The sequence below is a fragment of the Lepidothrix coronata genome, unplaced genomic scaffold, assembly GCF_001604755.1.
Source record: "Lepidothrix coronata isolate B3197 unplaced genomic scaffold, Lepidothrix_coronata-1.0 Scaffold113, whole genome shotgun sequence".
In the NCBI taxonomy this organism is placed as follows: Eukaryota; Metazoa; Chordata; class Aves; order Passeriformes; family Pipridae; genus Lepidothrix; species Lepidothrix coronata.
In genome coordinates this window covers 107,788-122,285 of record NW_016690293.1, presented here as the reverse complement: position 1 = coordinate 122,285, position 14,498 = coordinate 107,788, and the positions used below count along the sequence as shown (strand labels likewise).

Genomic DNA, 14,498 nt, shown 5'->3' with positions numbered 1-14,498 from the left:
AGTGCTATATGTGTGCTGCTCCAAGTGGCCGGTTGTAAACTTCCAATCACATTATATAATACAACCCTCAGTTCCAGACCCATGCAGGAAATAAAGAGAAACCAAAACATTACATTCATACGGTTTGGGCTCAGTTCAGCGCACGCTGGGTCTCACCTAAAAAATCCACTGCGCAGGCTCGAAGGGTTAATGACCTTTCCCAAATCTTCGCTCGCGAAGACTGGCCATTATTATTCATACGGTACCTTTCAGCTTGAAAGAACCCAAGCCATGAATCATCTTCTCCACCACAGAATGCCATCACTTCAAGGTCGAAACGCAGCAGCTGTTTATTACCCTAGGAGAACATTAAGATGGGTGCTCTTGTGCAGCCAAAACAGCGGGGAAAACCGAGGAGACAAATATAATAACCTGGAACGCACAAGCTGATCCTCCCTACCTTTATAATCAGTACCAGAGGAACTTTAGGGACCACAAGCAGCTGATGCTTCCAGGCGCCCAATGCTAACAATGCTTTCCACAGCACTTAAGCGATCCTTGGAAGCCAAAAGCGTTTGACCTGGACTTGCTTTGCTTTGCTTGGTTGACAGTGAGGCCAAGAGCTGGCTATTGCACACTGACCACAATTTCTATGTCACATCCAAAGTCATATCTGCCACATTTAGAAACAAGATTAATGCCAGAAACAGAGTAACCGTGATGGTCTGCATTGTTCAAAGATGGAGAAATTCATCTCACTGCTCGTGGCAGCTAATTTCAGTTGTGTACCTGCCCTGGCAGTTGACTGTTAATTAATAAATTGCAGTCATGCTCTCTCAAACATGGCTCCCTCAGACCCTGAATCTCAGTATCTTGGGGAGATGCTACATGGCTCTTGGAAGTGGCTTATCAAAATTGGAACTGTTTGTTATCCAAACATACTAAAGTTTTCACTCAAAATTTAAAATCTCAGTGTTACACCACACTCATCACTGTGGTATCTGAGTACCGCCATTTCCAGCCGAATTCCAGCCCCAGCTGGATCCAATGAAGAGTCACTCTGAGCCCGGGGACGCAGAGGTAACGCAGGCCAGGATCATGCAGTGAGTCCTGCGTGGGCCCATGAGAAGTTGTTGCAGAAGTTGGACTTCAGTTCCCACTGAATGAGAAAGGTTCTTGTGGCCAAAGGACATTAATTAGGAGATTGCTAAAGCCTCTGCTGTTACTGCAGAGGTCCTCTGAGACAGAGGGACAGAGGAAGAAATCAGACCAATTGCACTGTGTCCTGGGAGTGGATGTGCCCATTGGCTTTTATTTATTCTGAAGTGGTGTGACTCTGCTCAGGCTCAGGCCTGTGAATCAAAGTAAGGTAAGAATCGTTGGGCAATGCACCAAAATGGAAATGAAAAGGAAATTGAGCCCTGTGTTTCAATTGCTCAAATGTCAGCCTAGATGTCCTGTACCCACTATGGTTCATCAATGCCACACAAGCTGTATTTTCAGCTCACCAAGCCTCTCAGCCTTCCTGCTTCCTGGGTCACTTGCAGTCCCAGAGCCACAACTCTCATCAGGAGCTAAGACATTCTCTTCTCAGGCAATATATTTGGCCATTTACAGACAGACCTGAACATGGTCTGACAATGATATCAGAGCACTTCTAAAAACAAGATGTTTTCACCAAAACACTCTCCGATAATCAAACAAATCAAAGGGCGACCTAACTGGATCCACAAAAGCCAAACATGCAGCTGCCAAAGAACTGCTGTTATCTCTGGCATGGCTGGGTCATTGGGACATTTCACAGAAACAAAAATGTATTTCCTGTGTAGACCCAATTAAAACACCTCCAGGGAAATGTTTCATGTGCTCTTAAGACCTGAAGCCAAAGCTACCCAACTGGCTTGTAAGGAATGAGAATACTTCCCAGGGGTTGCTGGAAAGCATTGAGTACCCTCTGCTGGTATCATTACAGTTAGGCTCAGCAGCAGCCTCTGACCTTGCAAATACCTGGCAGAAGGGTGCTGTGCCCTCCCAGTGAGAGGGAGGCTGCTTCCCACTGCCAGGAGTGAGCTCAGATAACATTGAAGGGCACTGCAGGATTCAGCCCAGGTGTCTCTCCACGACAGAAGCCACTGGCCCCTCCTGGTCTACACACAGGGTTTGGAGAACACAGCACAGTCTGTAAAAGGTAAGCTGTACCTCTCCTCCCAGGTCTGACCAAGTTCTGCCTCCACAGCTGTGTCCACTTACTTTCTTTCACGTGGAGAAGGACTTTGATGCCCATGCAGAGGTCTCCAAGGACAGATGGAGGCTGTGGCTCACTCGCTATGCAGGTAACAAGACTTTGGTCGCCACCTCCTTAATTTTCCTTTCTTTTTTTTTCTCTGTTCACCCCATTATTAATTCATGTGCTTATACTGCAGGATCTGGCTGCTTTTCTTGCTGTTCTGGCTGGGACAAGGGAGGCAGATGGTTCCCCCAGGTTGGTGAAATATGATAAGAGGATAGTGGGAAGAGGCAAGGATGAGAACTTGGTTATTTTGCTTGTAACAGGATGTGCCTCTTCTCTGCCCTTCAGTCCCAATGACTCATCTACTCTATATGTGCTCCCACCAGGTTTTGTAGAGAGCAGTTGCCGCTCCAGAATTTTTTGGATGAAACTGAATAAACTCTTTCTCCAGGGAAAGTTCTTCCAGCTGGAAATCTATGGTGAGTCACAAGTGTCTGCCCCAAATACCATGACGGCTGGGGAATCACCCAAGTGATCAAAGAAGTCTGTGATCTGGATGCTGCTGCCATCTATTGATAATTGGTAACTGACCCCAAAGAACCTGCAGCACATCCTTGTCACCTAGACCTGGCCTCTTACATCTCAATTTGGCCAGTATCCCTACAGAGAACTAAAGCTTGTATCTACAGCCACAGCCCCCTTTGCCCCTTACAACTAACCTGCTGGGGAAAGGAGAAAGGATAGTCTGAAGAAGAAGGACTGGCATTTGACTTTCATACTTTCCTCTGCTGAGCTCTTACACATGACTAGCAAGAAAAACAAAGCGGACATTGCAGATCTGATATGTCCTGGACAGCACAAATGAAAACAGCACTGTAGGACAGGTAATACCCAGAAAACACACTCTCAATGAGTGCTGAGTGCTGCAGCAATTAAAGGACTTTTTCTTTTTATTTCCTTTTCATTTAACATCACAGTTGCAGTTAAATACCCTAATTCGGTTTGAACAAAAGGTTTCCGTTTTTCTGGGGGAAACAAAAATCTACCGAACCAAAATGAAAACCAGAAAATGTTCACATCAGATTGTAAAAAGTATGTGATTTCACCCCAAACCAGATTAATTTCTGTTGAGATCAGTCCATTTTTTTTTCTGGGTTTTGTTTTTGTTTCACTTGATTTGGAGGCAGAACTGAAAAAATCAAATATGGAAAGTGTGTGGGGAGAAGTGATAGCATTTATGAGAGCAACTGATACTGCTGGAAACAACAGACCAGCCTTCGGGCATAAAATGTTGTTTGTTTCTTCCAGCTCTATCAGTTGGTCTCATAAAAGCTATTCCTTCTTATTCCAAAGTTATTTCCACTTATCTCCTTAGTCTATCCGGGCTGCAAGCATACATGTACTCAAACAGCAGTTATAGTACTGTTCTACATATAAAGATGACAGACAAATCTAGAAATTGCAGTGGCAGCTAGTTAAACCCTATCTGTTTGTACAGATTCTTGTGTCTATCCCAAGGCTAAAATAGTTCCTTAATCAGAGGGCAGATAATTAACAAAATATGATGTTATTAACTCTACCAGCATCAAGAGCTGAGTGCAGCCAGCCCTCATTGTGTCTGTTACTTGGCTCCCCCATAGGTTTCACAGCACACACAGATGAGCAGCAAATATGATCAATATGTAAAAATGCCCATCCGAAACAGGTCCATGACTGCATCCTTTGACAGCAGATTATCACAGCTTGATGATTTTTAAAAATGGATGGGCTTAATAGCCCATCACTTTTTTATAGGGAGTTAGGGAGGGAAAAATGTAGGTGATATCTCGGAGAAGCTCTCCGTAATAGCACTTCAAGGTGGCAGTGGCAAAAGCTTCTGGATGCAAAGAAACAGGCACTAAAGTGCACATTACATGGGTGAGGTTGAGTCACACCAGACTGTGTCACACATTCTTACAAACGCCAGCACAGTTTCACCAGCTCTTTAACAGCACACATCACTGGAGAGCACCCAGAGAAGAGCTGCATGAGAGGGCCTTAGCACCACTCTGCCCCATGACCTGCCCTGAGCTTTACATGCCACATATAATTCCCTTTTTCTGTAGATCCTTATGCTGGCCCCATTCTGTTGGATGAGAAACTAGCATCTCACTGTGGCTACGTGCTGTCAGAAGATGTGTGGGGCAACCCCGTCTTCCGTGCGTCAGTGCTCGGCTGTCATGTGGCCAACGAGGTAAGACCCAGACACAGGCTTGAAAACAGCTCAGATTGCACATCCTCTCCAAAAAGACAAGACAGACAAGACTGAGAAATTATATGGTATTCTAATGGCACATTTTGAGAATAGTGAATTCAAGGAACCAGTGTTGGTAGTGTGTAGAAATGAATAGGCAATGGCTCTCCGCTTCGAAGTTTGTTCAGTGTGACTGACATGGGATTTCCTCTGTCCATGGAATGACACTTAGCCTAATGCTGCTGACTAGCTGCCAGTTCTCAAGCATATCTTTGTTGCTGCTGATTTGCCAGAGAGTTTCTTGAAAGCCTCTCTGGAAAGAAGTAGGCATCTGCTTGAGTGTGATTCTGGCAGATTGTTTCCTGGCTTAATTTGTGTGGTAATGTGCCTATTAACACATGCCTAGGAACGTAGATCACACACGCCTATTAGATCTAGATTTGTCTCATGTAACTTTAGCCATCTAAAAGATAATGTCTAGCCTAAACTAGTTGTTTAGGCTTCCACGATAGTCAATGGAGAGAGGCAGGCATCTCAGGAAAGTGATTCACCCCTTCCAAAAATACATGTAAAAATGTAGCCTGGACTTCTAATTTCTAAATAGTCATTGAGATGAAACATACCCAGAAAGAGAATATATCAGAGTAGAAACTTCATTGCTTGTCCATGTTTAGTCTGGTTGGTCCTGGAAGCCCCACAGAAAAAATATGGTAAAACTTTATGGGCAGAGGTTATGCTAACAAGGACAGGGGGTGTGCAGTGTGCTGTGCAATGACCTGGATTTCCAGGCTGGAAATTTCTCTGGAAAGTTTTTGCCTTTTTCTGTAGAAAAATACACATCTATGTCAGATAGAAGCATGGTCCATGGCTTTGTGTGTGGCTCCTGGAGAGTTGAAGAATCAAAGGGAGTTCTTACCGGAGTGAGTCAAGATAGACTCTAAACAGCATTTTTAAGACAGATCTGAACAACCTACATCAAAACAAAAGGTCCAGTACTTTCTCTCCATGGGGAGGCACATGGGTCACAAATGGGAGAAATGTGAACCATATGGTGAGGTAGGTGAGATCTTCTCTTGACCAGCTGCACGTTATAGTGTGTCAAGAATAGTGCTGAGATGTGATCTGAGACAAAGGCTGTGAGTGCCGAAGCAATGTCTCCAGCTCAGAAAGCCCCCACAAACAAACCACTTCAGACAGGGTGGTATGTTGGAGGAACTGGCACTACAGCTCTAAACCTGTTCTCATCATTATAAAACACCCTCAGAAACAGGACTAGATGGTCCCATGCAGTCAATCCTGGGACCTTACACAGTATCTACTGAATTGCCAGTTTTTCTTCCCAGGCAGATGAGCTGTTTACTCTGACTGTGAACATCAAGGTCTCCTCATTTTCAAGCATGAGGGCAGCTGTGACCTACACCTACCCTATGTACTGCTCCTACCCTTCCTGGGCTTCAAGAGAAATTGTGTGTGAAGAAAACTACATGGAGGTAAAAATTTTCCAACTGAAGTTGAGGCTACATCCAAGCTCCCTGCCAGGCACAACAACTTCCACAAATTCCTGTCAGAGGTTGATTGTACGCTATGTACCAGGCGTAATAGCAACCTGCTGATATTTAGCAGAGTGTGTAACTGTAGATGCTTATTAGTAACACATTTACATGCCATAGGTATTTTGGATGAAGTGAAATTCAGCTAACTCTACAGATGATGTAAGTCAAGCCTCTGCAAACAAATCAACAGCCTGGCAGGGCAAGCTCTTTAGCTCATGAGAGTACCTTTATGTTATAAAGTGCTGCAGCATCTGTGAGAATGTCATCCTTATGTCTGAAATAATAAAACCTAGAGTCTGCAGAGCTTCACCTCTGCTGCATCACACAACTCACAGAACATCACTGTGAGATAGGACCTGCCTCCCACTGGGTGGTATGATTGGGCTGTCCAGCCTGCTGCCACCACCTATGCACCAGTGTAGAAATAAGGCTGTGAACAAACCAAATTTCACTGCTTTTTGTACACAACTACTATAGGCAGGACAAAGAAAGCATATTTCTCCTGTTAGAACATGAGGCTGTGCAGTCACGTCTGGGTGTTGCAACACACTTAAACCATGGTACAGATGTCTGAGGCAAACACTGACTTCCAACCGAGTGTCCTCTGGCTCTGTCCTCTTTCCTCACCTCACTCGGAAGCACATGCTGGCAAGATTTACACCATAGCATCTACCTTAGGTACAGGGGATCCTGCATTTTCAGATGTTCAGCCTGCATGGGAAGGGGAACCGATCCTGTTAAAGCCAATAACCTGTTTCTTTATACCTCTGGTGAAGAGACTCATATGTCCCTGAAAGTCTCCAGATTGGAATCCAGTTTGCAGCTTACCAGAAACGAAGCAGGACTTTTAGGTTACCTGGTCATACACAAAGTATTTCTTCTGCTATACATGCACCACCATAAAGGCCATGGTTTTAACTTTGATTGCAAGGCCACAGAAACTACTGCCATCAAAAACCTCTATGGAAACACTTTAATTACCTTCAAAGAATGCAAATTGCTAAATCCAGACATAGTTTGGAGAAGAAATCTGAATGCTCTCTCTCTCTCTGTTCCCCATGCCTGTAATAATGTTGAAGATCTGTTTGCTCCCAATGAATGTCCTCTGTGTCCCCAGGTGTCAGTGAAGACTGATGTCCCTGCAGTTTCAAATGACTACACCGTAGCGTGGATGTCAGCACTGCCAGAGGTATGAAGGGGAGCCTTTCCTAACAGGTCCTAGCCTGCCTCTTCTCTCTAGTCTTATGAGTCATTCTTGGGGCACAGCTCCATCTCTCTCAAAAAAACCCAGGGAGATGACAAAGTTGCCATCAAGTATTGAAAAACCTCTCAAGTATTTTTAGACCTCTAGACTGCAAAAAGACATTTAGGTGGGAGAACAGAGCCATATGCTTGTTCCATTAGTGGAAACTGCGTTCAAGAAAAACAAAGGTAGGTGGTTCTTCACACAATGGGTAGTGAATGTGTCAAACTCATGGCTAAAAGATGTTGTGGCTGTTAAAAACTTATTTGATCCCAAAGAGAATCTGGAAAAGTTGACTGAAGAGAAATCCAATAAGATGTACAAAATACAAAGAAGCTACAGATAGCTCAGGAGTCCCTGAGATGAAAAGTATTTGAGGATGGAAAGAATTATGGGGAAATTATGACTGGAGCATCTCTCTTATGAGGAAAGGCTGAGGGAGCTGGGCCTGCTTAGCCTAGAGAAGACTAAGAGGATCTTATCAATATCTGTAAGTATCTGAAGAGGATGGAGCCAGGCTCTTCTCAGTGATGCCAATCAATAGAACAAGAGACAATGGGCAGAAACTGATCCACTGGAAGTTCCACCTGAGTATAAGGAAGAACTTCTTTACTGTGTGGGTGACCATGCACTGGAACAGATTGCCCAGAGAGGTTGTGAGTCTCCTTCTCTGGAGATATTCAAAAGTCTCCTGGACACAATCCTGAGTAATGTGCTTTAGGGGACCCTGCTCAAGTAGGGAGGTTGAATTACATGACCTCCAATGTTCCTTCCAACATTAACCATTCTGTGATTCTGTGAAATAGATATGCTTGTCCTATTTTTCTGATCTCTTACTTGCTCCTTATGCCCATTTTCCTTTTGACTATATTCCCATAAAGCTAATATTTCAGGGGATTCTGTTCTAGGACAGTACAGGCATTACTCTCTTCTTATCTTTGGTACAGTATGGCTACATACTATAAAGAGTAGTCTGTCATTTGGCCTCTGGAGTACTCCAGCAATCAACAGACATGAAGACAATAATTTTCTTAACAGCACAGATACTTTTGTCCACAGTGGATTTGTTCAAGGCCACCAGTCTAAGTTTCTTCCAGTGCTGCTATAAGACTATCTTTAAAGGTGCCTTAAAGAGCTCTAGAATTCCTTATCTTTATATATATCAAAGGAATTTCTTGCCTGGGATGAACTAGTAATGTCCAGTATCATTCCAGTTACTCAAGCTTCTAACAGGAAAATAGGTGCTACAATATTATATTTTTTTAAGAGACTTTGGTAGACTTAGATTTGATGCAACTCATCTCTCTCTTGCAGACTCAAAATGTTGCATACCAGCAATGGCAACTGATGTTTGTTTCTCCATCAGGGAGAAAGAGAGTAACAGTAAGCGATGCAGTGAAACTGGGATACAGCTTCAATAACACGCTGTCCCGAGTGTACCTGCGCGCGCCCTACCACAGCAACGAGTCTGACACCAGTGTGGTGAGTTGTTGGTCTCAATCACACACAAAGCTCTGCCCTTTCCACTGCCTCTCTAGAGCATCAGCTCTCTTTTTCTGCCTGCATCCCACCAGGTCAATGGTGTGAATATGAACATGGTCACTTCCACTTCCATGTACAGGCAGCGGTGGCTGCTTTTGCTGATTGACACGACTGTCTCCTGTCCTGTTGGTAAGAATTTCTTCCTTCTTCACTAAAAACAACCAGCTAAGGAGCTAGTAGAAAACACTGTCTTCCCATTTCACTTTGACCTACTCTTAGAAAAGGGGATTACAAGCTGCCCTCAGAGCAACATGAGCTAAGAGTCTGTGGCTTTAGTCCCGGACAAACATGTTCCCTGCTGTGACAGCACATTACTTGTGTTCCCAGTGCAGGGTCGTGCCTTCTCTCCAGTTTCTCAAATCTTCACGTTAGATGCAGGGAACTGGAGACAAGTAAAAGTGCTATAGAAGGGCCAGGGAGCTTCCCCTGGACTAATCCCACAGCCTTGGCTCTCCTCTTTTGTACCACTTCATGCAGGGCATGCAGCTCTGCATCCTTGGGACTCACCTAGTCCTTTTCTCTGGAGAGGCAGAACTACTGTACCTTTTTGAAGAGAAGTGGTGGCTGTACCTTCTGGCTCTCACAGAAGAGTATTAATGTAAACAAGTGGTGAGAAGCAGGAGGTTTTAAGTTGTCATGACCCTGAAGCCAATATTTCAAGGAGGTCTGAACTGGTTGCTCTGTGCCTTTTATTCCTTTTGCCAGCAAGCCCTGGGACCAGAAGGGCAACAGAGCAGGTAGCTGGCAGCATGACTGCTGGCTCTTCTGAAAAAATTAATGATTCACCTGAAACTGGTGATTCAAGCCTGCTTTGAGTGCCAGGGTCTCTGTGACAAAATAGTCATCAGTTGACCAATATCCTACAAGGTGTTGCATCAGTGAAAGCTGTACAGATATCCTGGTGAAAAGGAGTCAGGGAAAGGCAGCTGTTGCACAGGGATGGCTCTGGTAACTCCAATGACCCGTTCTCTGGGACTATCTATCTATCTAACTCCACAGATGGCATCAGCTTCACTGATACTATGCTGACATGGACGACGCCAAGGGTTATTCCCACATTAGTGGTTCAAGAATCCACCTTTCTGTCTAAAAACATTGTAATGGGAGTTGATGATCAAGTCATAGTAAATCCAGAGGATAAGAACTACTTACTGGAGCACAACGAGACACACATCAGAATAACTATCCCTATTGGAGCAGAAGGTGGCAAGCTAAAGGTTAGTAGGAACACACAAACATGTTTGAGGGCCTGTACCATGGAAGATATTTCTAAATCATGATCATTCTAAATCATTCCAAATATTGATTGATTGCTGCTTAAAACTTGTAGATACAATAAATATTTGAAAACCTAGATGCTCCTTCTCCGTATTTTGAAAGCACTTACTCAGAAATTAGGACTTTGTGATTACAAAACATGATAGAAGCAAATGCCTTTTGTTAATAATCTCTAAGGCATACTAATAAACTAAGAGTGAAAGGATTCCTGGACACTGGAATTCAATTGTCTATGTTGTTAAATTGTGAAACTAGTCCTCATAAACATCTGGCCTGGCTCAAGGAGTAATTTCTCAGCCAATTTCCATGAAGATAGCATGAGTTAGCATGGGACAGTTTCTCCACATGTAGCTGGGGTGCAACTACCTGCCTTGAACATAGTTTATTTCTCATCAATCTATAATTTACAGATACAATGTCAAAAAATTGTTCAGTCAAACAGGATAGAATGGTTTGGATTGGGAGGCACCTTTAAAGATAATCTCGTCCAGACTGCCCTGCCATGGGCAGAAACATCTTTCACTAGGTCAGGCTGCTCAAAACTCCATCCAGCGTGACCTTGAACATCTAGAAAGGAGCTGGCAATATTCCTACAAGTCTCTTTATCAGTTCAATTTTGTGTGGATGACATTGGTGTGATTTTCAGTTATCCCCTTCAGAAGTTCCCTTTTTTGTGTATCAGTGGATACTTACATCACTGTGTGTATGGTAACACCAGACAGGCTTGGTCTAAGAACTGCTGGAAGCACTGAGAAACTTTCAGAGTGAACTGAGACAGAATAGGACACATGACTGGAAATCCAGGGATTGTAAGAAAAAAACAAATGTGTTAACATGTTAAACTTAATGAGGACATCCCTGCAAACCTGACACTTCCTTATTGAGAATCTCAGCAGTATCTGAGCCACACATGGACCAGACAAATGGGCCAAGCTAAAAAACAAACGAGCTCCCCTACCAAAATCCATCCCAAACTGTACTAGTATATAATTTTCTCTTGCTAGTGTAAGAATTTTAACCATATACAGTCATCCCTTTATTGAGCTATTGAGAACTAAGACTTAATCACACATTTTACTTCCCAGAGTTCCATATCTGGTGGTGTATATGGAGTCATTTACAGTATTGACTTGTTTTTGGAGCACACGTGGACAGATGCAGGTTGGCAAACCACAAAGTACACAGTCATCAAATCCATCACTACACCTTTCATGCCACAAATGCCAACTGTTATCAACAGTAAGTCATTCCTCTTGTTGTCTTTTACTAATTTTTTGCTATGTTATACATCACTCCACTTGACCTCTGCCACACCCCTACACACCCCACAAATGTTCTCAACTCCCACTTCTCATTTGCTAGCCAAAGTCAACCACAAAGCTTTAGCTTTAACTTATTAGTTGTTGATAAAAACATAAACATTTCTTTTGCATTAACATCCAGATTTTTCCAGTGAGCACTGGGACCCTAGAATAAAGATGTTGTGATGTGCAGTTATCATGTTGGGAAGAAAGACAGTGTTCATTGATGGCATTTTCTCCTCCAAACTGCCTGCATTTGTTACCTGAGGAGCATACTCAAATAATTGTGCCATCCAGTACTGCAGTCATGGTTTTTAAATTGTATTTTACAATGCATTAAGGCACTAAATATCTTTGAAGCTGCCTGTATAAGGGATATGGAAAGAAAAAGGAGCCTCTTAGCATACATTATGATAGTTTTTCTGTATTTTACATGGCTGAACTAGATTCTAGATTTCTTCATAGGAAAGTCATTGCACACCATAGTGCACCTCTAGAAAGTCACTGAAGCCACTTTCTGTAAAGTTGTATGTATTTGTTGTTAATCTCCTGCAGCTTGAAGCAATTCTCATGTACTCAGGGTATTTCAGATCTGACTAGAATACAAACACTCATTAATCAGAGCCATTAAAGAGATGGCTGTTGGCTAGGTTTCCTGGAATTTGAATGAGAAGCCACCCCAACCGTCTTAGTTACTTGATCCACATTAGCAGTAATTTGATGTTCTCTCCCTGCAGATACTGTGCCAGAGGAACGGCTTTTTAATGTTGCATTTGGACACTTTCTTCCCGATGTCTCTCTGGTGGCAATCGCAATAGGAAATGTGCCATTTACCCCGAGGGAAGCACAGTACCACGAGTTCAAGGTTTATGAAACTCTCTTTTCTAATAGAACAAAAAGGTTTATCCTGGAAGTCTCTTTTGACGATCCATATGTTCTAAAAGAGGTAAGATACAGCAGGTCACTTCAGCAGATGAGTGGAGGAGGAGGGGCAGTCCCTTTGCAGACACAGCCCAGCTTTTATTAACCAACAACTGTTCCTCAGTCAAAAGGTGTCAATGACTCTGAGCTCATCTGAGTTAAAATTAGAGGCTTGTATATCTCCAGTTTGGCCTCCATAAGTCTCTGGGAGACACAAAGTATCAAGTGTGATTAGATGAGATGAAATACCACTTTCTTTAGTGCCTGTCAGCATGGCTGATGTCCGAGTGCACGCCCAACAGGAAGAGCCTTGTCAAATCTGTATTAATTAGATGCTGTCCCTTGAAACAGGAGTGTCTTGGAAAAATGACTCATTGCAATGCTGCAAACACCAGTTACCAACATCCAGTAACTCCTCTGCACTGTTTGTGCAAAGCCATTTGACCGCTGGCACAAGCCATGCCATGTGCGAGCATGTAAAGGCAGGCTCAGGGTATTCTAAATCTAATTTTGTTAAGCTTCAGACCGTTTGTAATCTAAATATTTTTCAAAAAGTATGAACTCACAGAGGGATTTCAACCTCTCATTTCAGTGGGAGGATGCATAACTGCAAGTTCTCTACCACTATTCCAACCAAACCACGCAGAGCTGTGATGGTATTTTCTGTTACAAGGAACTACATTGTGAAAGCACAGGATCAGGACTTTTGCAAATAGTTTTAAGACTGCAGTCAAACCGCAGTTAAATTGCATTAAGGATCAAAGCAAGCCAAAAAATTCAGAAGTATTTCTTTCAGGTTGAACACCAGGTTTTGCTTTGGGAGCACTTTTAGTGAAGTAAAAAAGGATATTGAGAGGGATCTCTCATAGAATCTCCTCACACCTTCTATTTAACCAATTACTTACTCTCCTGGGTTCAGCCCACACTCTGAGTAAAGAAGAATAAGGATTTGGAACCAGATCTCCCTCTACAAGCTCTTTCACCAGTGGGCTACAGAGGAACCACCACTGTGTTCACTTGTGCCTCCATTTTCTGAACAGGCACAACATGCTCCACATTTATGTTTGGCTGAAAGAGCTGTTGAATCCAGGCCAGATTTCTGAATAGTTTTAGTCCAGCTGAAGCGATATTTTTGGAGACTGAGATATTTGCAGGAGAGAGGAGGGTGTTGGAATAATTATTTAGTGTTGCTCAGGATATACATGCCTGTCTGTGCTGGAAGCCATTGCTGCTGCAGTCTTACACTTCTCTCTCTTTCAGTATGTTAACAGAAATGAAACAAAATACACCCTCCTGGTTAACTACACTCTTAGCGTGGGGCCAGAGATGACACTCTATTATCATTCAGCAGAGGTGGAGTGTGTGATTGCTGATATTGGTAAGCTTTGCCCTGATATTAACTGGTTTGCATCAACAGCATGGATTAGGCTTTCATTGAATTCAGTGAGAACAGCATGAGAGTGAGGGTGGAAGCTTTGGGGAAAACCCCACCCTTCGAAAGCTCATTGTTGGTAATAGCCAACTTGCTGCTTCACTGATGGCAGCTCTTCTGCATCCTGGCAAGACAGTCTGCCCTCGAGACACTGAGAGCAATAAAACAAGTGTGTAGAATAAGTTGGCTTGCAAACAGTGAACCAGATGCCTCAGAACCTGAACATACATCTACTGGCAAAGCCTTCAGACACTGCTACAAGTTTCAGTTTGTCCTCAAATACAATTTTGCCTCTAAATCCAGGGTAGAACTTAACTGACTCAAATAAGTCGCTGTGATCTCTAAAGAGAGCATTTCTGTAAGGAGAAATCATCCACTAAGAGCTGTACTTAGCAGGTTACTGAAACAGTCAGGATGTCTTATTAGATTTTTGGATGCCATAAAGGTGACAGTATCCTCACTGACTTATTTTATCTTTGAAATAACTCTTGATTCAACTCAAAGAAGTATGATCAAAAAATGTATTTATGTACATAGCTCAGCTTGCCTTACTGAAACAGGGAGTAGTCCTGGAAGCAAGCTGGAAGGTCACTGCTAAAGCATGAGGATTCCCCATCCCACCAAACGTGAGCTGCTACACCCACAACACAGCCAAGGCCCTGCAGACAATGCCAGCATGCACATAACAAGCTGCTGGGTTTTTCACCCTTGATAGAAATCCCTTCCTGGGTCAAACATTATTGCTCAAACCTTCCTTCATGGCTAACTCTTCATCCCATCTTCTTC

At 43.2% G+C, this 14,498-nt stretch overlaps 1 protein-coding gene across 5 annotated transcripts in view; it reads left to right on the top strand.

The window, feature by feature from the left end:
* The first annotated feature begins 1,790 nt into the window (after nucleotides 1-1,790).
* The window catches only part of LOC108502167, a 17,384-nt gene continuing 4,676 nt past the window's right edge, over nucleotides 1,791-14,498 (top strand). The window contains exons 1-13 of one of the 5 annotated variants that reach the window (XM_017824791.1): nucleotides 1,791-1,882; nucleotides 2,216-2,312; nucleotides 2,403-2,461; nucleotides 2,596-2,688; nucleotides 4,315-4,442; nucleotides 5,786-5,932; nucleotides 7,113-7,184; nucleotides 8,553-8,720; nucleotides 8,813-8,909; nucleotides 9,780-9,997; nucleotides 11,144-11,297; nucleotides 12,097-12,305; nucleotides 13,541-13,658. In XM_017824791.1, coding sequence (XP_017680280.1) covers nucleotides 2,284-2,312; nucleotides 2,403-2,461; nucleotides 2,596-2,688; nucleotides 4,315-4,442; nucleotides 5,786-5,932; nucleotides 7,113-7,184; nucleotides 8,553-8,720; nucleotides 8,813-8,909; nucleotides 9,780-9,997; nucleotides 11,144-11,297; nucleotides 12,097-12,305; nucleotides 13,541-13,658 — 1,492 coding nt within the window. In that variant the 5' untranslated portion in view covers nucleotides 1,791-1,882; nucleotides 2,216-2,283. Of the gene's footprint in view, nucleotides 1,883-1,924; nucleotides 2,313-2,402; nucleotides 2,462-2,595; nucleotides 2,689-4,314; nucleotides 4,443-5,785; nucleotides 5,933-7,112; nucleotides 7,185-8,552; nucleotides 8,721-8,812; nucleotides 8,910-9,779; nucleotides 9,998-11,143; nucleotides 11,298-12,096; nucleotides 12,306-13,540; nucleotides 13,659-14,498 lie in introns of those variants that run through there. The other 4 variants (XM_017824790.1, XM_017824793.1, XM_017824792.1 and 1 more) reach the window with 4 other exon arrangements.